The sequence below is a fragment of the Rhinolophus sinicus genome, chromosome 6 (genome assembly GCF_057876585.1).
Source record: "Rhinolophus sinicus isolate RSI-liver-muscle chromosome 6, RSI-T2T, whole genome shotgun sequence".
NCBI classification, from domain to species: domain Eukaryota; kingdom Metazoa; phylum Chordata; class Mammalia; order Chiroptera; family Rhinolophidae; genus Rhinolophus; species Rhinolophus sinicus.
Window position 1 is genome coordinate 23,012,550 of NC_142506.1, and position 27,074 is coordinate 23,039,623.

The 27,074-nt window shown below is 35.5% G+C and overlaps 1 protein-coding gene across 1 annotated transcript in view; it reads right to left on the minus strand.

The window, feature by feature from the left end:
- PKHD1L1 (PKHD1 like 1) overlaps positions 1-27,074 on the minus strand; it is a 151,464-nt gene that overhangs the window by 22,581 nt on the left and 101,809 nt on the right. Inside the window, exons 56-68 of the mRNA XM_019750644.3 lie at positions 25,980-26,109; positions 24,460-24,578; positions 21,790-21,919; positions 19,897-20,070; positions 15,907-16,010; positions 14,828-14,957; positions 13,946-14,067; positions 12,314-12,404; positions 8,240-8,388; positions 8,035-8,157; positions 7,367-7,478; positions 7,170-7,286; positions 1,629-1,794 (exon numbers count right to left, since the gene is read on the minus strand). Of these exons, the coding sequence (XP_019606203.3) occupies positions 1,629-1,794; positions 7,170-7,286; positions 7,367-7,478; positions 8,035-8,157; positions 8,240-8,388; positions 12,314-12,404; positions 13,946-14,067; positions 14,828-14,957; positions 15,907-16,010; positions 19,897-20,070; positions 21,790-21,919; positions 24,460-24,578; positions 25,980-26,109 (1,667 nt within the window). The remainder of the gene's footprint in view (positions 1-1,628; positions 1,795-7,169; positions 7,287-7,366; positions 7,479-8,034; positions 8,158-8,239; positions 8,389-12,313; positions 12,405-13,945; positions 14,068-14,827; positions 14,958-15,906; positions 16,011-19,896; positions 20,071-21,789; positions 21,920-24,459; positions 24,579-25,979; positions 26,110-27,074) is intronic.

Below are 27,074 nucleotides of genomic sequence, written 5' to 3' on the forward strand. Positions count from 1 at the left end.
AGTTACAGCAACAAAATTATAGTGGAAAGCTCAGAGCTATTAAATAATATATAGCATATCTCTCCTTTTTTTGCTATAAGAGAAAAATAAAGCTATAAATTAGTCCTAATTATAATACTGTAATAGTTTTGGAGATGATCTGAGTAAATATTTCTGTAGTTCATGTGTTGTTTTCAAGTATGTATGTGCAAAATACTTTTGTAAATAAGTCTGTAGGTAGAGTGCCCTGTGGCGCTCTTATATTATGGCTTAGGGCTCTGTCTTCCTTCCGGTTCCAGAGAAAGAGAGGCTGAGATGTAGAGTTTTGTTCAAATTAGTTATTGAAGGAGTCCTCTCAAAAGAGAAGGAGAGAAGCCATATAGAGCAAGGGAAAGAAAACGGATTTGACTATGGTCTGTAGACTAGCTTCTGTCTGATCCCAGGGGAACCACTGGATCATGAATTGCACCCAGACTGGTTCCCACCAGGAGCAAGAGGGCTGACCTTTTGTATTCCTGAATAAATTAGTCATTTTCCATGGAATGTAAGAAGGTGGTGGTCGGGAGGGTTTTAGCCTCCCAAAGCTATTCCTGTTTGGCTAAAAGCAATTTTCTGGAAAAGCAGGCAATCTTAGATAATTATTAGCCAACATTTAGAGCATTTGAGGACAGGGTAAACTGCCTAGTGAAAGGGATCTGAAAGTTTCAACAGTATCCCAATAAAAGCACAGAACTCCAAGACATATTTTAGAATGTAATATTTTCTTCATGACCCAGATATTAAAATTATATATTAAATTTGAAAGATTCAATGATAACCAAACAGGAGCTAATAACTTTCTAGTGGGGAGAAGCTCTGTTGAGCAAAAAAACACCGCAGTTCAGCAATTATTAAATGAAGAGCTGTGGGATTGTCATCAAAACAGAAATCAGATGAAGTCAAACTGCATTTCTCTGAAAAAAAATATCTATCTAATTAAACAGCATTATTCCTTGTCTTCTCCCTATACCAACACTGGTCCAACATCTCTAATAGAAAATTTCTTTCCTCTAACATTCCTGGTGTGTACCTCTTAGGAAGAGCAGCAGTTATTGGCTATATTCTTTTAAGATTTAGAATCTACGTGGTTCAGCATCTAGAAATATGCTGCCATCAACTGACCTTTGTGATTGAAAAGTCACTGTTCTACGTTTCTGCATATTCTCAGTCACAGTGAAAATAGGATTGACATTTAATTTCCAAGTACATGTTGGAGTGCATGTGATAAGATATTTAAAAAGCAACAGGAAACAAAAGAGGTATGGAAGAGAGAAGAAACGATAAAGATAATCATTATTCCTAACGATGATTAATGGAGAGATATGAATGTACAACACACTTCTAATTGTGTCTCTATCTTTTATGTTTAATGATAGTATAATGTGTGATGCATAGAAAAAAGGTGTGAGAAAATATACATATTTAGGCCTAGCTTCTTCAACTTAACTGAAAACACAGATGAATTAGTCTTAATTTTCATAATGCTGATTCAAATTTTATAGAAATTAAGTTACTTTAATATAGCAACTTTCTCAGATCTATGACAGGGGAAAAGAGACAATGTAAAACTATAAAGACAGGAAAAGAACTGGGTTTTCATATATTTTTACCTTATATCGGGCCTATGTATAAATATTTTTGATTGGTCAGCAGTATCAACCAGCTGTATGTTCTTTACGTGGACTGGATGCTGTAAATCCTCATTTAAAGGGTTAGTAATGAATATCACATTAGTTTCACCTGAACAAACATCCTTAAATCCAACAAATGTTGAACCTAAAATATAAATAATAGAAAAATAATTATTTCCTGTTGGAGATATGGTACAGTTGCATTTCGTGTACATTCCAGCAAACACATCATTTAATACTACCTTGAACATGGAGCTCTTACCTTAGGTGGTAGGTAGATTGTCTTACTGTTCGTCGTAGACTGTTGCTCTCTATATCAACACCATTGAATAGTCACTTCCATATTTCTCTGCGCTTAGCCATGTTACTTGGCTCAGCCAATGCGACCAGAGCAATTTTGGCATAAGCAGAGCTGAAAAGTGCTGCATATTCGAGCTCACTGTCTTAGTGCTCCTAGGAATTCTGTCACTTCCAGCATGTGAATAAGCCCTAGCTAAATAACATCCATTACTCCAGCCAATGGCCATCACCAAACACCAACCACCAGATGGAAGTGAGACTATCCTACACTAATCAGCCCCTTTCCATTCTGTAAACTGTTGGCAGCCTAATGAATAATCCCAGGTGAGACCAGCAGAAGAACCATCAGCTGACCAAAGCCCAAATTGCCAATCCACAGAATCATGAGCTAATCAATGGCTATTTAAAAGCTCTAATTTTGGGCGTGGTTTGTTACACAGCAAAGGCTAACTGAAACACTATTGTTCTCTTGGGCTTATTGCATATATTGTGTGGTCAAAAGAAAAACTTTATTGGATCCAAAACTTAACCTCTATTGTACTTATAATCCAATAACTCAAAATAGAAAAAAAAGCAAAAGGTGATTCCAAAATTCTTAAATCAGTTACGTGCTACCTACTACCCTTCTTGATTTCATTTTTTCCTAAGGAGATATTGTATATACATGAATTTGAGCATGTAGATGACTATTAATAAAATACCCCAGTAGCAGATACTGTTTATTACCTGTGCGGACCTCTTTTACTGGCCCAGGGCACTCATCCTTAGCTCCTCTGAGCATTGACTGCTAACTACTCACAGATGCCCCATTCTCTGAAGAATTGTCCTTGACCACTTGACAACTCTATCACCTGAGATATTATGCACTCTTCAACACCATCACCATAGGGGTAGCCAGGCCTGGCTGACAACTGATACAGAAGACCCCCTGCCTCAAGAGGGAAGGAAACTAAGGTGTACAAGTGATGCTACACAGCTCCCTGAAGCATCAAGATGGAGCTAGGCTCCAGCTGAGACCATATCCTTGCTTAGCTCCTTCCTCTGCCCTATCCTACTTCCCTCACTCTCTTTCTTGAGAGAGCATACGTTCAATAAACCACTTACTTGCACAAGAATCCCATCTCTGACCTTACTTCTAGATTACTTGATTTAAACAGCTAGTACCGGAAGTGATCCTAAGATACACACTGTAATGATGCAATAATGAATTTAGATAGCTTGCTGGCTAGATGGGAATGAAGAACACATTACTGGTGGTAGGTGGGGTACTGTGAGTCCCTAGTATGCTGTAATAGTGTCATTATTAAAAGTTCACCTGTGGTGAACTGGGATCTAGGTGAAAGGAGATGATTTGGCTCGTACAGTAACTCTGGCATTTGAATGGTACCGGGAAAATAGTAGTTACAGGGAAACTAGAATTAGGCGACTATTGTTGACCATTATTGATGCTTTGAAGGAAATAGAAGCTGAGGTGATCAATCACAAATTCACAGCAAATTTCAGGACCTAATAATAAAACTAGCAGAACATTTATAGAGGGTTGAATTCTCAGCCCTGACAAGTCTCCTACATCAAAGACCACGTCCTGATATAAAACGAGTGGGACCTTGAGTTAGGGTGGAGATATACAGGAAGGTGCACTTGAACCTTAACACGTTAGATTTCCCTTGAATGCTCCAGTTCTCGGTAAGTGGCCCCCTTCTCCCTGTTAGAGGATAGATAGCTCTCTTATCCCCCTGCTCTGAAATCACGCAGAGACCGCAAAAGATGTAAGTTTTTTATAAGGCAAATCCTGCCTTTCTCAGGATCTATCTCCATCTCCCCTTCTAGCAAACAGAGCAGTAACTAGGGTCAAGTCTCAACAAGGCCTGACAGGGAAGTTCTCGGCCTGCTATGGGATGAGAGGCATTATACAGGGACTTGTCCTATAGCTCCTTTGGTGTGTAATCCCTCATATCCCATAGCAGGCTCAGAACTTCCCCAGTCAGGCAAGAATCAGGCAAGAATGCTGTCAGGAATCGGGAGCATGTGTCTGGGAGTAAATCATGATGGTGTTGGGTCAAGGGAGACAGAATATAAAGCTAGATAAAGGAGAGCATATCGACATGGATGGGGGTATACTCCCATGTTGCTGGCATGGCTTTTATGAGTTTAAGGAAAATGATGATCCACATTAAGTGAAGTAGAATTGTGAACATTCCCGTGGCAGACTATGGCAGAAGGGGCCAAACGGCTCTGCGAAATGGGCACGTTGGAATAAACCTGTTATATAATACCAAGCAAGTCCTTTCAGCCCCACCTGGGGATGGGGCAGGAAGAGGGGTCGTGTGGGAAGATTCTCAAAGTGGGTAGAAATTTCGGTAGGGCACAGGGTCCTCTCGTGTGTGTGGAGCGAGAAGTCATCTGAGGTAAGGACAGACGTGGACTATGGGCAGCGGTAAATCCCGTAGCTGGTTGGTCAGGAGCCTGGAAGCAACAAGAGTGTATGACTGGGGGAAAGGAAGCCTGGGAGAAAAGCATGTGCATGAGGCTGTGGGACGGAACACGAAGGGCGTGTTAGTGATCAGCAAAGAGCATCCACTGCAGAAGGAGCAGTCCATCAGCATGACAGGGCCAGTAGACGTCAGCTCATCTCTGCCCTCAGACACCCAAATTCTTGTGCGTTAGGCTTATGAGCTGAGCAGCCTTGGGGTGGAGATGGGGTACTGACATGGACTCCTTCTTTCCCAGGTTCATGAAGCTACTTCACTGCTTCACGTCTGACCTGACCACGGCCACGGCGCCCACGGCTAAGGCTCCCAAACTACGCTTCCTTAGAAAATGGAACCGTCAGTGGGATTACCGTTGATTACATCAGATTTTTCTACCTTGGAAAGGGTGACAATTTATCCTGGCTGGGATTAATCTGTGTTCTTGATACGGATTTTCCTTCTCTGCTTACAGGGACTCAGTTGGCACCGCCATCCTGGGACTCACAGAGTGGTCTAACTGCGTACCATTACTCTGGATCAAAGAACACACTTTTAGCAAAGTGCGCACATGACAAGTACATACTGCAGCATCTGGAAACCATCTGCCTAGCAGACTGGAAAATAGTCCTTTTGAAGGCACAGCTGAGGTGTCAACTTGACATCTCCTGCAAGAATGTGTTTATTTGCTTAAAACCAACAGCTATTCTATGGTGCCGAATTCTCAAAATATAGGAAAAAATATGGGTATTGGTAACAAAGGCTTGGAGGAGGAATAAATTTTGTTCACCAGGAACCCTGGAAGCCCGCTTGGAAAATTTGTGTTTCCAATCCCATAATTTTAGGTTCTATGAGTCAGGATCACTTCCACAGTGGAAGTATTTCCACCAGGGGACATAGTGAGGAATCTGGTAAACTTAAAGCTGGGCTTCCATCATGGTCCTTTGGGGTCCTTGTCAGCGTTTACCATGTATCGGGGGTGACTGAGGCGGATCATGCGGAGGAAGGGCTACTCTACATAATGGAGGTGGGGACGACTGTGTCTGCCTCACATGACACTGGGGCTCATGCCCAGTGCAGACTGTAAATGGGCAAGCACAGCAGTCGTGGCCCAATAAGGGAATAGTAACCAGAGCTCACATCCAACAGAGCTGAGGATATGGGGCAGGCAAGCCACCTTGCCTAGCAGAAGTGTTAGTCTGGGAGGAGGGTCATTTAGTAAAGGTGATGGAGGAGGGAGACGATGATTGTCATTTACAGTCCTAAAACCAGCTGTGGCAGTGTGACCATTGAGCTTCTTTTTATATTGTTCCCAGAAATTGTGACCATTCAGGACCATGGAGAAATCATGTCTCGGAGGAATAAACTTAACAAAAAAAGCAAGTGGATACAAGCAGTCCAAGGAATGGGTAGAAATGGATACAAGCTAGTGCACCCATCTCCCATCTCTTGGAGTATTGAATGCTAACAGCCCAGAGCTGCCCTCTTTTCCAGAAAATTAGCTGTAGGCAAATAGGAGTCACATCACTCAGGAAATTGAGGCCCTTCCCACGGGGGCAGCTGTAATCTAACTTGAGGTACAAATGGCAGGAACCTTCCACCTAAAATGTGAGATCAACTTCGTGGTAATTTACATTCCAGAGCTCCCCAGGGGATCAAGTGAAACTATTCTCCAGCTTATGACCATCCTTGCTTAGCAACTTCCTTTGTCCTATTTTGACTCTATGCCTGTCTCCTGAGAGCATTTCTTCCAGAAAACACACAAAAATCCTCCTCTACGGCTCTGCTTCTAGGGAACCCAGCCAAAGACAACAATCATTCATATATTATCTTTTGAGACTATGTCCTATAAAAGAGCAGTTATTTGTGTTCCTTCAATCAATTTTATTTATAAGGGACCATTTCATAATAATATTTTCATTCCTATATGATATTTGTAATATTTCAGAGCATATTCTTTTATTTATTGAGAAAAATATATGTTCAACTGAAACCGATGTAGCATGTTAAATAATTTTTGACAAGAATATATTCATTATGAGTAACACTGAGTTACTTGTAATGATCATTTGTTTTTCATTTCTGGGACATAAAGTTATGAGAAACAATTGAACTTCTTTCTTTGAGGAGACACTGGTTAAAATTATCATAAAAGGAAGACTTGCTAAACTGAAATAGAGAATGACACAGTGTATTTAATAGAGAAAATGTAAATAATTGCTATGGTCACTATATTAATTTATACATAATCATTTTACATTTTTAAGGAGGCAGCCTGGTTCAGTGAAAAAGCAGTGAATTTTAAGTCAGAAGATATTGATTCTAATCCTAAATCGCCAATAGCTGTGGGATTTCAGCAAGATTGTATGAGTTCTTAAATTACATGAGTTTAAATGTCTTCAGTTGTAAAAAGCAATAATAATGTTTAATGAAACATTAAACATTAAATTAAATGAAAAGGCTTTTACAATTTATAAAAGCTAATTAATATGAAGTCACTATTCCAGTATTTTTTCTGTTGTAGAAGAAAAAGTAAATGTCGATTCTTTAATATAGATGAATTTTGCCAGGAAACCATTCTTGAAATTGACTCTGATGTCTGATTTCTTTGCTTGTCATATTGAGCAGGTTCCTATAAATCATTTTTTTTTTTTTTTTTACTAAAGTACAATGAAACATTGTTAGTTATACTCTATGCATCCTTTATAGCACTTAATTGAATAGATTTGTCAAAGACTTTGTTTAAACTTGCCTGAGACTTCCAACAGGCCGCTGATGGCATTGTAACTCATGAGCCCTGCGTGAGGCTTCCGGGGTGCCATGTTATGTGCTGAAGCAAAGGTGGGCCAGCAAATCCCACTTCTCCCTCCTTTTATAAAAAGAAGAAAGTTAAGGAAATTTGAAAATGTACTCATATGAACACCAAAATTAAAGCTCTAAAAGTTTCACCTGATGGAGGTCTGGAACTCCGGTGGGCAGCAGAAAGTTCAATATTGGGATCATCATGAGTTAGGACATCAGAGCAATTAAATTCAGGGCTACTTCCAACAATTAATGAGCTCTATTTAAAAAAGTCAAACAGTACAGCTTTAATAATAGCTTTTGCTAAAGGACAACATAATAATGGGTAATACTGAATTCAACTGCAGCAAAGCAAAACCTGTAAGTTTGTGAAATGGATCATTCATTAAACCAAAATGAAAAAGATGTGAGAGTTCTGCCCTGAGTGGAGCGACACTCAAAGTGGGAGGGAGAAGACAGACACATAAATCATTATACACAATGACATGTTTTTGGATAGACATATGTCCAGGAAACAGTAGGAATAAGAAGAGGAGGGAGTGTCAATACAACCTACGCTGGTTCAGGAAAAATATTTATAGACAGAATGAAAATTTAACTAACTGTGGCAAGATTAGCAGATGATAAGCAAGGAGAGGTGAGGGGAGCGGGGAGGAGAGAGAATAGAGCGTCTCCTGGCGGAAGATAATGAGACCAAAGGCAGGAGGTTTGGGCTAGCCAGGGGAGAAGCCACAGAGATCATGGTATTATTCCTTCAATAATTTACCCTTCTCACAGTTGCTCTTTCTCTTTGTGTGGTTATATTCATTCCTTACCTTTATTTGTACTGTCTTACTGGAAGTTTTGTGAGATACAGCAGCAGGCATGTAAATCATTGACGAAATGGCCATCCCGTTGTCAACCAGGGTCACATTATAGATACGTACACTCTCTGTGGTCTGTAATACAAACTTGTAGGTTACACAGTACAAAATACAATCATAGGAGAAAATAAACAATCACTATCTTGGATCAATTTACCTGAAAATAAATTCCATAATCCCAGCACATCCAAATGGTAAATCCCTGTATCAGAGAACATCCAGGAAGGCCGTCCTGGTTCATATAGACACCATATAGCCCCCCATGGGCTTCATTGTCAAACCACTTTTCCAGGGGATTAGACTGACCTTGGAAAGAAATACAGAATGAGTGAATTAACATTGGTCATATAGTTTTATAAGCAGTATTGGTTCAAGTTAAAATTCTTTAAAAAATTAAATACATAATTTCGATGTAAATTTTAACAAGATGATCAAATTTTTTTTATGGTTTGGCCATTTATGATTTACCTTATGTAGTATTTACTCATATCTTAATTGTCCCTTCACTGTTATTCAGAATAATTGTATGCTCATTTGCAAAAGTTTGGTTTAGTGTGAGCACCCTTAATTTATAATCTGATTAAACATGAATTTCATTAGAAAGAACATGAAATTGGATTCAAACAAGGCTGAACTGGAAACTCAACGATGCCACTTGCTGTCTGTAAAATGCTTCCCCGGCACACCTTTTTGCTGGTTCCTTCTGGTCATTCCATTTTCAAGGTAAGTATCACTTTCTTAGAAGGCCCTCTCTGCCTACCTGATTCAAAGTAGCACCTCAGGCACTTTACATGGAAATTAAAATTTTTTCACTTAATATTTTATTATTACATGTTTGTGACTCATCCATCTCCTCTCTCCTATTAGAATGTAAGCTTCGCGAGAGAAGACACTGTGTCTAACTCACTCACCAGTCCCAGAACCTAGGAGGTAATGCAGGGGTAGCTGCTAATTAAATACCATATTTTGCCATGTATAATGTGCACTTTTTTGCCCAAATTTGTGAGGGAAAAATAAGGATGTGCATGATACATGGGTAGTACTAATTCTGTATCTATATAAATGTTTTTAATTCTTTTATTTATGCATATGAGTTAAAAGTATAACTCTAGAAGTCAATAACGATATCCATATACAAAATAACACCCTGGAATACGATAACTGGTTTTGTTAAACTTATGACGAACTTGCAAGGACAAAGATGTGTAAATGTTGTAAATTTGTTACCAGTACATCAAATTTCTTGTACCTTGTATCTATTCTTGTGTTTTGTAATTATTTGTTACATAAAGGTTCTTGTATCATAATATGTTAAAAAAATAAATGCTAAAATTCCTTTACAATACAAAGACAAGTCCCTAGATGTAAACAAATAAAAATTTGAATTAAAATATTAAAGTGAAAGATTTTATTTCCCTGAAAGTTTGGGCCAAAAACAAGGGTGTGCATTATACCGTGTATCCCCGAAAATAAGACCTAGGCAGACAATCAGCTCTAATGAGTCTTTTGGAGCAAAAATTAATATAAGATCTGGTCTTATATTATATTATATAAGACCCAGTCTTATAGCAAAATTAGACCGGGTCTTATGTGATATGAGACCCGGTATTATATTATATTATATTGTATTGTATTATATCATATAAGACCTGGTCTTATATTACAGTAAACAATGACCGGGTCTTATATTAACTTTTGCTCCAAAAGATGCATTAGAGCTGATTGTCCGGCTAGGTCTTATTTTCGGGAAACACAGTACATGGGAGTGCATTATGCTTGGCAAAATACGGTATTTGTTTAATTAGTGTATTCATGATCGTGGGAAAGTTGTGTAACCTTTTCACATGTCAGTTTCCTTACATATAAAAAGTTTCAATGCCTAATTCAGGGTTGTTTCAAAATGAGATGAAATAACCCATGTAAAGTGCCCCAATTAATGAAAGCTACACTCATAGTATGCAGGATAATTGAAGTAGATTTAAATGAAAGTTTTACTTATGCCCAGATCAGATCAGTAACCTTAATAACTTGAGGAGTCCTTATAAAAAACAGCACTATCTCCTAAATTGTAATTATTCCCCAAAGATCTGACTTCCTCCTATCTTCTGTTACTTTTCCCTTTTTCCTAGTCCTTTGAGATTGACATTTTACTTATGGTCTGCCTGGTTTTTATTTTGTTTCCTGTATAAGCTGTTTGCATGTTTCTCCCTTGGTTCCTACAATGTGTAGGTCCATGGACAAATACAGCTCCACTCTAGGACCCAGTGTGGATCATAACCCCCTTCCCAGCATCCCAGCCTCTCACTTGTCTGGGAGATGGATTGTATAAGTTGATGTCCCATTCCAGGAACTTAGACCGTTAATTCCTGTGTAATGTTTCATATTTCAATTGCTTCAAATCCAAAAACTGCTATAGACACTCTCAATTATTTAGTAACATCAATATAATCAGTGAAAAATGCATTATATGACATTACATATTAGTAAATATTCAATATTCACAGGTCATATTTTGATTCTCAAAAAGCCACAATAACATTCCAGGAGGTTTTAGAGAAATTACATATTCTTAAATTTTAATCAAAGAAAAGCCACTTGAAGCTGTCGGGAACTAAAATATTTAATAAGAGCATATATCAAGGACTCAATTAAATCTGTTGGCAAAACAACAGGTAAATTTGTTGTTTTATTCCTTCAAAATGTATTTTGCACAAGAATAAAATTAGCTCAAGTCCAGTCATTTTTAAATTCATAGAAGAAAATGCTGATTCAAAGAATCTTCAAAATAATTATACTGAGATACAAAAAAAACTGTAAAAGGGATATGAGTTTTTCAGAGAAAATTCCATTTCCTTTAAGTTTCTCAAGGGGTAAAGCCTATAGTTCTACAATTATTTTACTTTTTTGATCTAATGATTCATTTATGTAGCTGAAAAATCATGAGGTTATAAAAAGTTATACAATATTAAGTCACTAGTCACCCTGTTCCCACTCACCTTTTTCACTTTGTGTTTTTACACTCTCTATTTCTTTATGTAAACACAAATACCGTACATATGCCTGTTTTCTTCCCTTTCTTCCACACAACATATTATATACGAAACAGTTTTATACCAGGGGTGACAAAAATATATATATACACTTTTTAAGAGATGTTATCTATGTTCAAGCAGTAGTTCGCCGTAATCAGAAGTGTCTGGACGCTGATGGTAACCACCTTGAGCACCTCTTGTAATTGCAGAAGTCAAACATGACTTGTATTCATCTTTTGTTATTGGTATATATTGAGCATTATAATTAATACTGTTTGTTTCCTTTCTTGAAATGTGTATATATTTTTTGGCACCCTCTGCATATACTGTATTGTTCTGCAATCACCATTTATCACTTTAGAATATCCTGGAGATTTCTCCATATCAATACATAGATATGTATCATTTTTTATTTGTTTTAAGAGGGACCTAGTGTTCCAATGCTTGGAGATACATATATATAACGTTCACAGGATAGCTTTCAGTTTTCTGCCAGTACAGACAATGCTGTGATGAATAACCTCGTTCACAAATCTTTTTCTAACTACTATAGAGGCAACTGTTAGTCAGATTACCACAGTAGAAATGCTGAGCCAAAGGTAAATGCCCCTATAATTTTGGTGGCTATTGCCAGGTTCCCATCTGTAGGGATCATATCATTTTGGCCTTCAACCAGCAATGTGTAAATGTCCCTGTCTCCCCACAGCCTTGCCAAGCTAGCAGTTGTGCAGTTAATTCTTGATTTTTACTCATCTGATAGAAATGTGTCTGAGAACTGTCTGTTCATGTCCTTTGACTTTTTCATGCTTGCAGATTTTAACATGTGAATAGTCAGCATTCATTCCCTTAAAGAGGAAGCATAAGATAGTGGCACAACCCTATAGACATGAATCTCTACACTTAAAAGTTTTGTTCTTGTAAAGTGGTAGTGGGATGAGGTACTCACTGTCCCAATACCAGCCAAACCAAGAACTGTAGTTGCTGTTAGAGTTTTGGGATCACACACATGGAAAATAGTTATCCTTAAAAGTTTATTTATTTCTCTATACACTCAGCGGTATCTTGAAGTAATTTTGTTGAGTTCTTTCAGTGTCCAGGAAGAGATATTACATATTAAACTGACACATGATAATTATTTATGTCTAACTAATCTAGACAAGTTGTTTCCTAATTCTAGTGACTCTGTGCCAAACACTTACTTGAGCAAGGTTCTCCATCAATGCGGTATCCTGCCCTTCCAAACCCAGCCACAACGTTATTTTGTAAGATTGTATTGGTCCCTCTATTTATCTAGTACAATAATAAAGAAAATGCTTTGGGTCAGGCTCTTACACAATAATGCAAAGAGAGCAAAGATTGCAACAAACATAGGAAAACTAGTTAAGACTACACTTTCAGGAGGAAAAGTTTAATTCATTATTCATCCCATTCAAACTTACATTACAATTGAAGTATTAAAATTACCTTAGGTTCTTGGTATAAAACCATCACTAGATAGTATATCTAGACTTTATTAGAAAAGTATACTAAAGAGATTTTTTTATTTCAGTCACAAATCCACTTGATGTCGTTCAATTATTTACAACCCACAGATCAAATTCCAGTATTATAGCAAATTTACAAAGATTTTATCACATTTTTTGGTTATATTCTACTACCAATTTGATTTATTTAAAAAAGAACAACTATGGCAATTACAGTGTACCACTAAATTCAATAGAGGCATTCACTAATTTAAATAAAATCTGCTATAATAAAAAACTGGGTTAGCACATGTGTTAGGTAATTATTAAGCCATTTTATTTTATGAGCCAAATCAAAGTGGTAGAATATGAAAAGTATAGAGCATAGAAGGTTTAGTTCTTGCCTGTGGTGTCAGCAAAATAGTTAAAACTTCAATTATTTAAAGTATATTAAACACCTTTATTTTTAAAGATTATAATAAAAGGCCAAATGGAATTCATAAAAGTAAAATAAGTACCTTTGCTTTCAAAAATACAGATAAAGTTTTGGAATTGACATTTGATTACATTCTAACACCTATTAATAGATCACAAGAGAACATCATTACCTCATAAATGTATACTGAGCTCCAGGCTTTCAGATCTTACTTTAAGGTGATTATTAATAGTTCAACAAAAACAAAACACAATCCTATCCCGTCTTTCAAAGAGAGCTATTTTTAATTCTCTTTTGTTCCCATGGTATAGGTAAGTAAAATAAAAATAAGAGGAAGCTATGTTTCCTCCAAATATTTTCTCTTTACTTTCTAGTTTCTTGTTTGTAATCTCACTCCACATCTAAATAAAGACCAACAGTAATTGAAGAAACTTCATGGTCAGCAAGAAGGGTCCAATGAATAATATTAGATAAGGGTATATATCCTTGCTTAGAGAATCGTAAGAATTTTAGATGAGAAAGGGATTTTAGAGAGTCTATAATCTACCATCCTCACTTTCCATATTAGGAAGGAAATTCAATTCAGGTCTAAGTAGTAATATGTGCAAGACATTCAATCAATTAGCAGCAGAGAGACCTTGAAACGTAACTTGACAGCAATAATTAATGTTGGAGAAGCAAAGAAATAAAAGAGCTATTTAAACCAATTAATATTAACACAAAGAAAAGTCCCCAATGGCTATTGGAGCTCACACTATCTTTTAAGAAAGTTCACTCACTCCTTCAAATTAGCTCATTTCAGTCGTTCACCAATCTTTATCTAAGCAAGAAATGGTTTTCAATAACATGTTGAGATTCACAGTTTCTACAGAAATCTTCACTAAGGAAATTATAATTTTGTATAATTATAATTATAAATTTGTTCACGCTACCTCAATTGCTGCATGCCAGAGAGTGGAACTAAAATCTTTTCTGTTCTGATAGGTTCCTGGCCAAACCGAAAGTGCAACCAAGTTTCCTCGGACTCTGTTGGCATGCCCCCATATTCTTATACCTGGAAAAAAAATAAAATCCCCCTCAAATACATATACATTTGTAATAAGCACTATGGGGAATGTCTTCCATTTTTTTTTCATAAGATTAGTTTTCTAGTTTGAGTCTGACAAGTGAACCCCTTATATTTTAGAGTGAGGCCTCTGAACTCTTTGACAGTGAAACTCTATCTCTTTAATAGACTACCTGAATTAGAATCTTCTGGGGTGCTTCTTAAACATGTGGGTTCACAGGCTCCACCTCAGGTTTAACAAACACAGAAATAAATTTTGTACACATTAAATAGGTTTGTATTATGCTTTACTTTGATAGTCAAGAAAAATTAACCTCTTATAATCGAATATAACTTTTACCTAATAATAACCTTCATTTGTGAATAATCTTTTTGACTGACATGTGAGGTGTATTTTAAAAAGTCACAGCAATTTAAACTATTGGTGATTAGATAACTCACATAAGATCATGGTTGGGTAAATAATTTTTGTTGTCCAATATGGTATCCGTTGCCAATGTGACTACTTAAATGTAAAGTAAGTACAATTATCTTAAGTATAATTAAAATAAAAAATCCAGTTCCTCAGTCACACTAGCCACATTTCAAGTGCTCAATGGACACGTGTGGTTTAGTAATTACCATATTAGCACAGATAAAGACCATTTCCATTCTTACAGGACGATCACCTGGACAGCATGGCCTAGAGGTTACAGATAAGATTGTCTCAGAAAGACATGTTATTTGGACAGAAATATTATTATAATACCTTCCCCCACTGTAAAGTGAATGATGTTATCATCTATGTCCAATCCATCTGTTCCAAACACACCAATTGCTGGGGAAAAGCCATGGTGAAAAGCACAGCCTCGAATATAAGATGACCCATGTTCTTGAATCTATAAAACATGAGGATTTAGTGAATGTTTTAAAAATAAAATGAAACTGTATTTAAAGAGACAAGTTAGAAATAGATGATTTTCAGGAAACAAACTTTGATAAATAAAATATGCAATTTACATTTCATGAAAGATGATTTCCCAGCAGGTTTTTTAATCCTGGGAAATTTCCACATCCTTGAATTTATAATTAAATATGATTAAATACAGGGAAAAAAAAGTATGCTTCTTTTAAATGCAGATTAAAAATTCTCAAGTACTTTTCTATGCATTTATATTCCAGTCATTACCTCTATAATGCCAAGGTACTAAAAGTTATTTTTCAGAATAGTTTACTATATGATGAGCAGGGATTTCTTTTTGTTTAATTATGAAAGTTGATATACTAGCGAAGGGCATACAAGTTAAATGGCTATACGGAACCAGTCAATGAGTTTCAGGGGTTTCAGTTTTACACCTACAAGATTACTTTTTATTTCCATAAAAAATATGCTCTCTCATTTTTCCTATATCACCAGCCATCTCAGAATACTTACTTTCCCTCTTTTGAGAGAGGCATGGATATACAGACATGCTTTTCATTTGAGAAATGTAAGCAATACTCACTTTGTTTAATAGAAACTGCTTGGGAATATTTTTGGTCATTGCCAAGTAAAGTGGAGATATAAAATACTATTATAGATCTTCAATCCTTTCACCTTTTGTGCTCCTTTTTCTATTTTTTTTTTCACTGATCTTAAATAAATGCATGAAATAAGTTCGAGTGAAATGCTGCTAATGAGTCTAAAAAAGTTAACAGGACATGTATCTAAGAAATTCGTTTTACTACATTAGCTTACAGTCTTAGTAATTCTAAGATATGGCTATTTAATAAAATTAAATAAAAATCCAATCAAAATTAAAATATTTTACTTTGAATATGTACAAATATTAAAAATAAAGTACAAACCTGTCCTAGGTTAAGAAATGTTACAGCATATCTTGGATCTGTGCTGTCCCTGAAGCCTTCTTGACCACTGTGATAAAATTCCACATTACTTATTCTTGCATTTCCTAGGGGAAAGGGAGAGTTATTTTTTTTTTTTTAAACAGGATAAAAAATTTTTTGAAGAGCTACAAAAGTTGTAATTTTCCAAATTACAAATTTGTTTTCAACTTTTTCACGGAAATCTCAGTTTTTCTTTGCTCCTTTAATAAAAGTGAGGCAATATATCTGAACTTCTTTTTCACTGCCCCCCAGAGTCCTTTTAGACATTTTTCCCTATTAAGTCCCTCCACATAAAATTTTATTAACACAGATATACTATATATCTGTTAACATATGGTGGTTTGGAGGGCCACAAACCACTGTAATAACTAAGGGTTTTTTCATCCCCCAAGAACTAATTTTCACCCCCGTGGCAGTGACATTATCCACATTGAGAATGCATGACATGAGATATAATTTACCTGACATTTCCATTTTGAGAGCTTTTAAGGGCATTATCTTTACATAATTTCTTCCAGAATATGCATTGCCATCTAACTATCTGCTCATCAATTTGTCAGCAGTACCATTGAGCTGACAAAAGCCAATTTCCTAGATTCATAATAACAGCAATAACAATCCATGAGAGATTACTCTGTGCCACATGCTATCCTAAGTACTTAACAGGCAATGTGTAGTTTAATTCTCATACAACATCCTATGAGTTATGAACTCTTATTATTGCTATCTTCTACATAAGAAAACTGAGGCACAGTGATTCGTGGCTGGTAAAATCAGCTTTTGTTTCAAAAACTGGTATCTAATAAAATACTCTAGAGAAGAGAAACTTTGTACTAGGAGGTAAAAGCATAGTCTGTCTCAAAACCTATGAGCCAGAGATTGGCTATATGGTGGAGAACATAAGATTGACAAGATAGAGACAGAGAAGAAATAATGACTAAGACCAACTGGGCCTACAAACGCCACAGGTGTATTTCCTTGACTTAATATCACAAAATAATTTATAGGAGCTAGGAAAGGTTGTCATGGGAATAGGGTCCATCATAGGACTTTTAATGAGGCAGACATGAATTAGTATCCAATATCAGAACAATTTCACAGCTCTAATCATCTATATTTCTTTATAATTAAAAGGGAGACAATATTTATGCCATCGTGCTATGAGTATTAAATGAGATGTGCGAAATGCTAAGCACAGTTAAATGCTAAGCCTGGAATCTTGTGTCATGACTATCATTACTGTCATCATATCACCATCAGTTAAGCTTCTGTTGCCAGAGTCTGACCAATAGGTAGAAGTTATGGTGGGATATCTACTTGCTCAATATAAAATTTTTCTAAAATTAAAGCTGTTGCAAAATGGAATGGGCAGGAATGTGAACAAATGAGGATCTCCTGAAACAGTTTCAAGTCTAGAATAGATGATTATTCATTGTACCCAGATTGGGGAATTGAAATACCATCTTGCAATGAAAAGAACCAGGGTTACTTAGAGGAAGAATTTATTCCCAGTCTCGGAAGAAAACATTTCATCATGTGCTTGCCATATCAGAAGGTGAAGAAGCTAAAAAAAACAATTAGTCAAAAGGAGAACTCAGGCATCGTCATGAAAAGGTTCTGAAGGTCAGTGTGGGGGCATTTTCAATATCAATGAGACCAACAATCACAGTGGATTACAGCACATCAAATATGGTTAAATCCATGGATCTCAAAATGATACTAAAAACAAAACAAATAAAAACTTCTTGTCACTTTTGGAGGGTGCTTGGGAACCAACTCATTATTTTGAAAACTAGTTAAAAAGGGGAGAGAACGAAGCATTTTTCCTACGTTTCCTACAGAAACTGTCCTTCAGGGTAGACAAAAAGTTGTCTGGAGAATCTTCTCTTTATAGAAGTAGTCTAGATTATAAATGAGGAGGGAATGGTAGAAAGAAACCATAACCATTTTAAACCTCAGTAATTTAATACAGGCGATGATCATTAATGACTGCAAACATCACAAAAGGAGAAATAGTCATACGTTATGTGCCTACTAATGGAAAAACACACTACCAACTATGAAGAATTGTTGTCTAAAAATTGAGTCTGATCAGTCTTCTGGTTCTAGACTACATATGCAAAGAAAATACAAGGGAGATGGGAACAACTTACATGCTAGGGATTCAATCACTAAATTCCAGACTATTGGAAACACTAGAGGACCTAGATGACATAGCTCCTTTTCTCAATAAATTGCAAGGAAAAAGAAATGAATCAAAGAGATTTAAGATTCATCACCAACTGCAACAGGGATTTTATTTTGATCCTGATTTGAACAAAGAAAGTGCAAGGGAAAGGAAGGAAGGCTTAAAAAAGAGGGAAAGAATGAACAAATTGGGAGAATGCAAAAAAAATCATTTAATGACATGGAATTATTATTAACATTTTAAAATTTGAGACTTACAGATGTTTTTGAAGAAGTCTTTTAAAGTTACATACTGAAATACTCCTAGGTGAAAAAGTATGTGGTTGCTTCATTCACAATAGCCAAGACATGAAAATAGTCTAAGTGTCCATCATCAACAGATGAATGGATAAAGAAGACATGGTATATGTATGTATACATGCAGAAAGGAGGAACTCTTGCCATTTGCATCCATATGGATTGACCTTGAGGGCATTATGTTAAGTGAGATAAGTCAGACAAAGATAAATACTGTATGATCTCACTTATATGTGGAATCTAAAAAAGCTGAACTTGTAAATACAGAGTGGAGTGATGGTTACCAGGGGGTAGGAAGTGGAGGAATTGGGGAGATGTTTAAGGGTACAAGCATTGCAACTACTAGATAGTAAGTCCTGGAGATCTAATGTACGGTACAGTGATTATAATCAACAAGGCTGTATTATAAACTTCAAAGTTACTAAGAGACTAATTTTAATTGTTCTCACCACAAAAAAAACCAAAAACAATTATGCAACGTGATATAGATGTTACCTAATGCTATGGTAGTAATCATATTGCAATATTAAACGTATCAAATCAACACATTGTACATCTTAAACTTACACAATGTTATATGTTAATTATGAAAAATATATGTGATTGCTTCAAAAATCCAGGGATTTGAAGAGTGTGGGTGGGCATATAGATGAAACAATATTGGACAAAGTTGATAATTGTGGTAGCTGGTGATGGATACATTGGAATTCATTATACTATTTTCTCTATTTTCAGTATATGTTTGAAATTATCCTTCAAAAATAACAGATCTGTTGTGCCTGTTATAAAATGATTTTTGTTTGGGTGAGAGCCTGGGCTAGCTGTTCCATAAGGTCATTGTTCATTTGATAATTCTTACTGTCTATGAAGGTAAAATAAGTAGGGATACATAATAAGCAGGAAGATAAAATGTTAGGGATTTAGTTTAGGAAGGTAGCTACATAATCCCAACTCAAGGCTTTATTTTTCCATTTGTTAAAAATAATACATCAGGCCCAAAATGAAGTCACTTACACTAAGCCACACATCACCAAACCAAAATTTAACTAAATTACCGGTTTGGCTCTCCCAGAAATGGCATCTTAAACCAATCAGAAACCACCGGATCAGCATTAGTTGGGTAATTTGCCTGACAGAACCCTACAATCCTCTATAGGGAAAGTAACTTTGCAATAACCAATTCGCTTTTCTGCCCAATACGACTTCCTTGTTCCCGCTTCCTTCTGCCTATAAAGTCTTTCATTTTGTACAGCTCTTCAGAGCTGCTTTTTATCTGCTAGACTGGATGCTGCCTGATTCATGAATCATTGGATAAAGCCAGTAAGATCCTTAAAATGTATTCTGTTGAATTTTTTTTTTTTAACGCACATGATTCTATACAGAAGTGAGAGTCGTTTAAGAACTGACTAAACATAAAAGAGACTACATTATATTTCATTCAGAAAAATAAACTGAACTTGTACCAACCTTTAAATGTCATCATATTTTCACTGAATGAACTGACCAGCACACGTGCACCAAAAGATTCCTTGAACCAACCAGGGTAATCTTCACCAAGTATTTTGATATTTCTACTCAGTATCCCAACATCAGCGGCTAACGTGTAGCTCTGACGGGTTCCAGGAACATGGTATCTTTCCGCTGCAACAGAAGAATCGCTGCATTATTACCAATGCTGAGAAATGTCTGTCTTTATTAGTTTCTTTGTAGTTCACAGGCCACATAACTTTCTATTATACCAAAAGTCAACATGAATGCATGAACTGATTAGAGTTGCATGCTTACACAGACGTACCGTGTTTCCCTGAAAATAAGACCTAGCCGGACAATCAGCTCTAATGCATCTTTTAGAGCAAAAATTAATATAAGACTTATAGTAAAATAAGACCGGGTCTTTAATATAATATAATGTAATGTAATGTAATATAGTATAGTATAGTATAGTATAGTATAGTATAATATAATACTGGGTCTTATATTAATTTTTGCTCCAAAACACGGATTAGAGCTGATTGTCCGGCTAGGTCTTATTTTTGGGGAAACAGGGTAGATGGAGACTGAAATTATGATATCTTTTTATTTATAAAATGAAATATAATCAAAAAAGCTCTTCTACAAACATCAGAAAGATTACGACTATAATCTGCCAATTATGAAGTTATTGCTTCTCAGATAGTTTGCAATTACTTTAAATTGTACATGAAAACACTGTTGTAAGGCAAGTTGAGAAGCTTGCAGTAGATGAGGAAATGAGGTAGAGAAGTAACAGAATTTGCCCAAGGCCATGTGGAAAATCGGGAATATACAGACATTACCTCTCCTGACCCGAAACCTTGGTTTGTTCCACTTTTCCTGTGGCATGTTTTGTATCAAACACAATTCTTTATAAATATGTAGTAGCATAGCAAACACAGTCTGTACATTTATATCTCAATGATTTGTAACACATAACCTAAATTAAGTTCTGCATTTCTAGAAATCTCATTCAAAATTTTAAGACAAGCAGGTACATTTCAAACAGAGAGAAATGTTTGGTAGTTTAAAGGAAAGACTCTATAATGTCCAACTTCAAAACCTTTTTTGTTTTACGATTAAAGTCTTCTTTAATGAAATCTTTTCCTTTTGATTTACAGAAAAACATGTGATAGAGAATGATAGACACATGTGCTTCTATGAAAACACAGCTTTAAAAAGTTCTTTCAAGTTGCTTTTTTCATGCAGGTCAAATGTGCACCAGTCTCTCACGCTGCCTTCCAGCTGCAGTTCTCATAAGTAACAGCAGCGTCTGAGAGGGTTTTCTAACATTCCACTCCTGTCTGTTTCCACTTCCTGGGATTCAGATGAAGGTAGCATGTCAAATGGGGAAAGGCTGGGGTGTTGGGAAGGTCCTGATCCTACAGGCTGAAAGATGGTCTTCAGATGATTCTGATTAATTCCTTCTATGCTGGAGAATTGGTTTTACCATTTGGCTGTAGCTTGTCTAAAAGCAGTTACAGCTAAGGAATGTGTCAATGAAACCAATCAGATGCTCTCAGATCAAGGGCTCTCAGATTTCAGTGTGCCTAAGAATCACCTAGAAGCCTGCTTAGAACAGGAAGTCTGCCTTATCCCATAGAATGTAATGCAGTAGGTCTCAGCTGAGTAGCTGCTGAATGAATGAATGCTTACAGCAGGGACTCTTTGTAGCCCACATATAAATAGTGGCACCCCTTGGGTACCAGTGCCAATCTGAGTGAAATGCTCCTCTAAAATATTTGCGAGACGGTTCATCGAATTAATTGTAATTACAGAGAAGAGGACTAAAATGTGACTATTTCAAGACATTTTAATTATCTATTTGGTTACAGAACAGCCACTTACCAAGGTGAGTGTAGGAAAGAGTATCATTGAGAATCAGGATTTTGTGATCATGTAGGATTTTAACGATGCTTCTAGTTTCTGTTTGGTGGTAATCATAGCTTGTGGTTGTTATCACAATCTCTTCTCCCTCCTTAGGAAAATCCAAGTGCCAGGTGCAAGAACAATTAAAAAAAAAGGTTTATATTTCTCGATAACTATTAAGTAATTCTAATTTAATTTATATCTGATTAGAATTATGGGATTACCAGAGAGAACAAACTATATACTTAGGACACTTAGGTCTCTAAAATAAATATGCTTTTGTTTGATATTAAGAATTCTAAATTTTGAATTATCTCAGCATTTCCTTAAATTTAATTCAGTCATTTAATAAAATCACAGGCTATGTACATTAAAAAAATAAACAGATGAAAGATAATATATTCATACTTTTATCAAAAACTGATGAGGACAATATTCTTAAGACTTAAAAAAATGTCCTGGGGTTTTTAAAATTTAACACAATTAACTATCTCTTGATATTCCTGAAAGGTGGGAAGGGAAGAGAAAACTTAAAGAGCAAGAACAAGTCTGAGAATCTTTGTATATTGTGTATGACAAGCTGCTCCTTGCCATCGAATTCTCTGCTCAAATGTACCTGTAGGGGAGAAAAATAACTTTTCCTTTACCCTTCTAAGTTCTTGGCTGGGACCCCTGTACAAAAGACAGATTAACAAGAGAAAGCATATAAATTTATTTAATATAAATTTTATGTGACACAGGGGCCTTGGTAAGGAAATGAAGATCTGAAGAAAATATTAAACCTGACCATTTTTATGCTAGGTTTGATGAGGACTGTAGAGTAGTGGGAAAGTGTGATAGAGTATGAGTTAAGTGTAATAAACTGGGATACTGTGTTTCCCTGAAAATAAGACCTCGCCAGATAATCAGATCTAATGCACCTTTTGAAGCAAAAATTAATATAAGACCCGATCTTATTTTACTATAATAAGACTGGGTGTTATATAATACAATATAATATAATATAATATAATATAATATAATATAATATAATATAATATAATATAATAATATAATACCCGGTCTTACTTTACTATAAGACTAGGTATAATGTAATGTAATGTAATGTAATGTAATGTAATGTAATGTAATGTAATGTAATGTAATATAATGTAATATAATATAATATAATATAATATAATATAATATAATATAATATACAAGACCGGATCTTATATTCATTTTTGCTCCAAAAGACGCATTAGAGCTGCTGGTCCACCTGGGTCTTATTTTCAGGGAAACACGGTAACTAGCAAGTCTTCTTCATTCAGGTTCCTCTCTCTGGCCCTTTGTCTTCAGAGATAAGGGTGGTCTTTTCCTCTGGGTGCGGGGGGGGAAGTCACCTCTCACATGAAGGTTTTATGACCTGCTTCAGGGGAAAGTAGAAAGTCTGTCTGGTGCAGGCTGTTTCTCAAATTCCTTCATCTTAAAATATTCAAGGATTTGGGGTAGCATGTCCTGAATTCAATATTTTGGGGTCGCATGTCCCGAACCCCACTGTACCCTTGAGAGAGGCCTTCTCTGGCCACCCTATTTACTGTTATCTGCCACCCTCTACCATGGCAGTCTGTCATACTACCTGTTTGATTTCCTTCATCACGCACATTATAATCTGAAATTAACAAACACATATTTATTTGTTCATTTAGTGTCTGCCTCTCCTATCCCAATGCAATTTCCACTGTAGTTTGACCAGTTTCTTCACAACTGAACCCTCAGTGCTTAGAATATCTGATACTTGGTTAAACATTAACTGAATAAATAATACAGAGAAAATATTAATTGGATAAATAGGGATATTGAAATCATTTAATTACTTTCTTTAAAAAGCAATTACACCTCAATTCTTACAAATAAAATCTATTATAAGTAGATTAGAATACCTCCCCGTAAATCCTTCTTCTATTTACTGATTTTAAACTACATTCACAGAGCCAGCCTGTGTGTTTGATTTGTTTTGATTGACTCAGACTAAGCCTCTCTTTGTTCTGTGACTTAAAAGCTTATTCTTAGCAGAAGGGAACTGGCTGAGATCTGAGAGTTTGGAAGAGGAATCCATCAATTTCCCTGATCCTTTAGCATTAAGAGTATTTGCAAAACATGTGAGACTGTGGCCTATGCATGCTTATGAGTGTAGCAGAGATAGGAAATGCCATAACTTATATTTTACCAAAATCTCTCATGTAACACAGGCATTATTCGAATATCGCTGGGCATCAGAATTTGTTCTCTTTCCAAATGCTTGAATGTAAAATCATAAATTAAAAGAGGTAACCAAAATAACAATAAAATGCATTTAAAACAATTCCTTTTTTCTGTTTTGCAAGAATTTGTAAAAAATAAATATTTTTTATTGCCCCAAAACTTTCGTATTTCCCTTTCATAACTAATATATACATGATGTTCTTTATATATTCTGAAGGACCTTTGAGACCACAGTTTTTAAATGCCTGCTATCATGTCAGTTTTTTGAGTGTACACTAATTGCAAGATATACATTTTTCATCTAGTTAATCATATGAGAAAAAAAGCCCATGAGAATAAAGAAGACATCTTTTTAAGTTGACCCACTGAGTGTATTCACTTTCCACCCCATAGTATTTCCTCTACCTGCCAATCCACAGCATCCATCAGAGATAGGACTTTGGAACCTGCCTCTGCGGTTTCTGAGAGTTTCGTTTTATATATTGAACGTGGAATTCCATGAAGATCCAGCTCACCAAACACCCCTGCAGGAGAAAAACACTCCTATTTACCCATCACACAGTACTGAGTTAGGTGCTAATATAAAATGAAACAGTTCAGTGCTTTATTTTAATAAGTGACTGAACATTTTAGAATAAATGAAATGACTTGGGGTTATCTCCTCAGGGCTTTGACCCTTTGACCCACTTTGAGGAATCTAATCCATAGAAATTAAAGACAGTACACAGGATATATGAATGAGGATACTTACTACAATATTTGAAAATATTAGAACACTAGAATTAATCCAATTGTACATTGATAGAATGATGGGATAAAGTATAATATACTAATACTGTGGTGTAATATGCTATAAAAAGAAGAGTGTTATCAATACGTATTGATCTAGAAAGATATCCACATTAAGTGAAAAAAAGAAAACTGTATACTAATATATTTAGCTTGACCATATTTTTGTAAAGGGCAAAATACTACCACCACAAATCAATATATGTAACATGAATATAGGCATAGATAAAAAACATGAAAAGACATGTAAAAATTGCTAACTAATGCTAGTTTCCTCAAGAGAGGAGTAGAATTGTAAAGATGTATATTTTTTCTTAATGCTTTTCTTGATACTGTTCTGTATTATTTGAAATGTTATTTTTGAAATAAAAAGTAAGTCCATAAAAGCAATTTTTTAAAGATTGAATTTGCCTGCGTGGGTCTTTTTAAAGATTTGAAGTTGTCTCGGCAGAGCTGACTAATGCAATCTCAAGCCATTTTTCACCCCCTTATATACGGATTGTCACTATTTTAGAAATTGTACTGTGGAGTAATTGTAGCACATGATTATATGGGTCTATTAAATAAATGTGCAGTCGAATTAATAAAAGCAGTTACTTATTGTGACCAAATTAAACCCCCCTCAGGTCCTTTGCTTTCCAGATTCAAATAGGAATATGTACAGCCATACAAATGTAAGTGGGAAATGAAAACTTAGCAACACTTGTGGTTGGGTAGCTGCTAGCAGAGTCAACTGATCCACAGATTATTAATACTGTGAATGAAATAATATGCGGGAGAGTTACCTTTCAGGGGAAAAGCACCAAAATGTGCAAAGTATTGTTTATATAAATGATAGATTATGAAGAAAACCAGACTGGAGACATAATATGCATATGGAGAGATTTGTTAATGTTAGTTTTGCAATGAATTACATTTTGGTTTAAAATATACACATCTGTACCTATTTTAATGTGACATGATTTAACTTTTAAAAATCTCTGCCACTTTTATAACCCTTTACTATAAATAAATGTCTGTAAAAGCTTCTCATACCATAAATCATGAACTGATAACAAGTACTTTAGTGCTATATGTTTTAAAGAAGATTCTTAAAATTGATATGAATGACACTTTTGATATCTGGAAACACATACCTAAGACCTTTGATCCTTGATTTGGTCCTTCTGGAAAAGCCCATTCTGGGGTAGAATGATTTCCTCTAAGAATAATCTGTAATTCTCCTTTAAAAGGGTTATCTTCCCAGCCACCAATTAACCTACCTCCCTGCAGTGAAGCAGAAAATTGTTAATACTTGAAAAGTGGGCAGAAAAAATTTCCCCCATAAAAAAGGAATTAGGAAGACTGGCAGCCTCCTCTAGTAAAAATGAATGAATTCTGTTATACAAAGAACAGTATTAAAACTGGAAGTACCCTTAATTTAATCCATTCACTTTGGGATATGCAATTTAAATTATTTTTCCAAGGTCAAATTCAATATCTACTTACTGTCAGAACTAGACCTAAAAATGAGACCTCATAAGACCTAAACTAATACTGTTCGAACAGATCACACTGTATTTTAAAATAATATGGCATATATAAAATATAATCTTCAAAGCTATGCTATTTATGAGCCATCATTGTTAATAATAAAGCTATGACTAAATGCTTGCTGATTCTATGTCAGACATAACGTGTAAGGCTTTACATATATAATTTAACCTTTACACTAAACCATGAATTAATATTATTCTCATTTTATAGGTGAGAAAACTGATGCTGAAAGCTTTATCCAAGGTTAACCAACTATCAAACAGTGATGTCTAGATTCAACTGTAGCTTTCCCTACCTCAAAGTTCATGAATCTACCAAGATGTCACATACCTTGAAAAGCATTAAAAGCCCAGTTTTACCAAAGAAAAGCTACTACACACTTTAGTTTTAATGGTGCTTAATAGCTTTTTGGTTAGGCCATTATTTTCAATGATTGATAATAAAAGACTGACAGAATAATTAAACTGATTAAACTGCTATACGACCAAGATCATCTGAGGTTTATGAGAGAATGAGGTGATTGTTCCAAACTACTGACATATTTTTATTAGTCTGCTTCTGTTTTCATAATTCCATCTATGTCCATTTATTTTAAGTAATACTGTTTGTTGCCTTTCAAAAAAAGGCTTAAAATCTTAATTTTTCCAAGCTCCTGGGGATTTTCTGTTGGTTGGATCAAGCTATGAGTTGAGCTG